We start from the raw sequence: 3,845 nt of genomic DNA, 5'->3' as shown, positions 1-3,845 counted from the left end.
CAAAGACAAGGTCAAGAATTTTAGACAACTTATTAGATAATGAATTAATTTGAATTAAGTTTAAACTAAGCAGACTATCCAGAAAATTTATCTCGTACGTCCTGTTTACGTGAGTTGGAGTCAGGAAACCATTTCTTTGTAGGTCGGACCAGACTATATCTGCAAGATTGAAATCGCCAAGAATGCAAAACGAAGATTCAGGATTCTGCTCACAAAGATCGACGATATTGTCAACATGACAGCTGTATAGATAGTCCGTACTAACTATTTGGCGGTATATAGGATGTGCAAATGAATAATTTTCCAAGCGAACCATAGACACAAACTTGATCTATGAGAGTATCTAGGCGATTAGGACACCACCACCTTTGGAGTGACCAGTCTTCACCGGATCTCTATCCTTCCTGAATACATTACATAAAGTTGGATTAAAATACTCTTCGCCATGAAAGTCAGCATTCAGCCATGTTTCCACAAAAACATAGACATCAAAGTCAACGCGCGACGTTGATAAAAATATCTCTTTGATTTTAGTCCGCATTCCAGACATATTTTGAAAATAAATTTGAAGACCCTTAGGGGCTGAGCTACAGTTGCCAGAATTCAAGCTATTTGTACGCTTCCGATGGGGCTACCCTTTGAAAAAAGCGGAATGGTCGGACATTTATACCAGAAGGCCAAACAGTAGCCTTCTTTATATCTTCATAATATGCATACGAAACTCCAAATTTGCAATTTATGCTTCGAAGCTTGTCTAAAGGTTCGTCTTTCTTAATAAACTTGTGGCATGCAAAATGTTTAATGTCGATACCGGACTGTTTAGATACATACTCGATGATTTTATCAGTAGAAACGGACGGCTTAAAAGCGGATACTTCATTTTTACGATTATGTCGAGGTCAGCGTTTTTATTTCGACCAACCACAACCTGTTTACGCTTCGGAGTTTTCGTCTTATGAGGCACAGTTTTACAACCATTCGAGCCAGAAAAAACCGCAGGCTCTGAACCAGCATCAGGCACAACATCAATATCAGCATTCAAAGAATTAACATCCACGTCGGCATCAACAACAGCGCCAGCAGCAGTCATAACAGAGCTGTTAACATTAGCTTTAATTGAGTTAGTACCGGCAGCAGCAGCATAGGTAACATTGGTATTGAGCGCCATGCGCTTAGCAGACCCATTGGGGGGCAGAGCAGCATTCGATACCGTGCACTTAGTAGACGGAGCAGATGAGGGAGTTTCTGTTGGTGTAGGTAAACACTGTTCAGCATGAGCAGCAGTAACATTAGTCCCATGCAGAGAGCCGGCGGCTGGGTATGCTTTTGTTTTTGCAATTTTTGACGGATTTGCATATATTTGCTGTTGTGGGCTTAATGTTCGTTTGACTTGGATGTACCTATCAATACCCATTTTAGTCATTGTACGGGTTGTTGGATTAAGTAGGTCAACTTGCGCTGCGCTGCGTTGCTTGACTTGGACTGGTTTGTGCGGGTGTGGGTGAACTGCGTTGTGAAACCGCTGTTCTTGCTGAAGGCGTGGTTGACGTCGTTGTTGTGAGAGCTGCGCTCACCGTTGTTACTGTGCTTGTTGCTAAGCTAGTGCTTTTTTGTTGCGTTAGAACAACTTGGTCTACCAGAGACATTGGCGACTGTGCATGCCAAGATGTAATGCACGAGGTTTGGGGGAGGGGGAGAACGATTAATCGCGATCAGCATTGTTTGTTGGGGAAACGAACGAAAAGTACGCATTTCGTCGATCAGCTGAATGCTTTCGGTCAGCTCTGTTGCGGAAAGATTTATTTCACCGAACTTGGTACTTATTTCACTATTCGGTAAGCGCGGTGGGCCGGAGCTGCTTTTATTTTATTGCATGTTGGCACATTTAGATGAATTTCTCGCGGCATTGCAAAAATTCGGAAAAAGTAGTTTATAATTATAAGCAAATAAGCAGAAAGCTTATTTATGCCTAGTATTGTCTTTTAGCGTTGGTTTTGTTCTTTTTTTCTTTGCTTTACGTGAATTATTAATTTCTCGGCGTAGCGACAAAAAAACACATTCGAACAGGTTGACAGTCAATCAGTATTTTAATGCGAGCTCTATATATGCGTCCCCGCTTAGTTACCCAACTCGACTAAGTACCTAAATTTTTCGTATCCCATTTACAATTTCGCTTATAATTTTCCCCTTTTAAGTGCTCCCGCAACACGTTCGGCAAAAAAATTTTAAAAATTGAACGGTAATTTTAGTCACTTTAAATTTGCACATTATTACACTAAAATTAAATGAGAAAAAAGTTTGAAATTTTGATGAATTTTTATTTCAGTGCTCTACAAAATTTGAAGCTCAGGTTTAAGGCTGTTTGCAGCACTTAAAAAGTAGTTCCAATTTTTTCCTTTGGTTGATAATGTGCCTTGCTTTTACCTACTTCCAGCTCTCAAAACAAACGAAAAATTCATATAAAATGACGCACAAGAAATGGAAAAGAAATTTTCTTCTATCAAAATTTCTTAAATCAGTTTGCAGCTCTCAAGAAAAAAATGCTCGTATATTTGTTTCTTCAAGAAAATTTACAGCAAAGGCAAAGTGCTTTTTAAAGTAAAAGAAATAATGAAAATTATTTCTTAAGAGCTGGATTCTAAGTTTTTGCTGTAAATTTTCTTGAAGAATTAGATATCCTAATATTTTTTTCTTGAGAGCTGCAAGCTGATTTAAGAAATTTTCATAGTAGAAAATTTCTTTACCATTTCTTGTGCGTTTTTTTATTTGAGTTTTTCGTTTTACTTGGAAGCTGTAAACAGTCCTTTATATAGTATTTGTTAGGGAATGAACTCTGTTTTAATTGAAATATCTTAAAAAATAATAAATTAACATAAGTGGCAAGCATCATTTTGAATTTGGTCCGATACGATAGATATGCCCAACACTGTATGTATGTATAAATATGTATAATCAGTGTCCTTAAACAATTGACATAACATTGCTTTATTGACTTTTTTATAAAGTTTTTGTTATTTTTATGGCCTTATTACAATTATATTCAACAGTTTTTATGAGCTTGAGGCCGTTTTTAGTGAAAACTTATTGTGGAAAAGCAACAATAATTTGAAAAAATGGTAGAAGTGATAGCTATTTCGGAAATCATCACATTTCCTAATCAGACTTATTTCAGTAGGATTCGAACCGACGATCGCCACTGACTCAGCCAGTTGCCTACGCACTGTGCTAAGGTTGCCTTGTTAATTCTAGTTGCTTATTTCCACTATTTCACTTTGCTAAGCCAACTACAATCAAGCGCAGCTATTCCGCTGCAATTCACTTGATGATGTGGTTGTTGGTTTTGTTGGTTTTTGTTAATATTTCTATTATTAGAATGTTTAACTTTTAGGTGTGCTCGTCCTTAAGTTATTTGTTTTTTGTTATTTTTATGGCCTTATAACAATTATATACAACCACTTTTATGAGCTTGAGGCGGTTTTAGTGAAAACTTATTGTGGAAAAGCAACAATAATTTAAAAAAAGTTCAGAAGTGATAGGTATTTCGGAAATCAGCACATTTCCTAATCATACTTCTTTCAGTAGGATTCGAACCGACGATCACCACTGACTCAGCTTGACAACAATTTAACAATTATTATCAACAATTTTTATGAACTTGAGGCCGATTTTAGTGAAAACTTGTTGCTGCTGCTGTTACGTTATTTCTGTCTATGGTTCTTGTAATTGCGAAATCTATTAGGTCTAGTATCTTCTTTATATCAGTGGGCCATTAAGTAGGTTTACCAGGAGATGTGACCTCTAGTCTATTGTGTCTGTTTATAATAGTATTGTATGACTGCCGCCCT

At 37.1% G+C, this 3,845-nt stretch overlaps 1 protein-coding gene across 1 annotated transcript in view; it reads right to left on the bottom strand.

Annotated features, from left to right (window-relative positions):
• Positions 1 to 1,448: 1,448 nt before the first annotated feature.
• LOC118752081 (A-agglutinin anchorage subunit-like) overlaps positions 1,449 to 3,845 on the bottom strand; it is a 10,080-nt gene continuing 7,683 nt past the window's right edge. Inside the window, exon 4 of the mRNA XM_036486932.1 lies at positions 1,449 to 1,652. Coding sequence (XP_036342825.1) covers positions 1,449 to 1,652 — 204 coding nt within the window. The remainder of the gene's footprint in view (positions 1,653 to 3,845) is intronic.

This window comes from Rhagoletis pomonella, unplaced genomic scaffold (assembly GCF_013731165.1).
Source record: "Rhagoletis pomonella isolate Grant_MI unplaced genomic scaffold, Rhpom_1.0 Rhpom_scaffold_01224, whole genome shotgun sequence".
Lineage (NCBI taxonomy): Eukaryota > Metazoa > Arthropoda > Insecta > Diptera > Tephritidae > Rhagoletis > Rhagoletis pomonella.
This window is presented reverse-complemented; position numbering and strand designations above follow the sequence as displayed.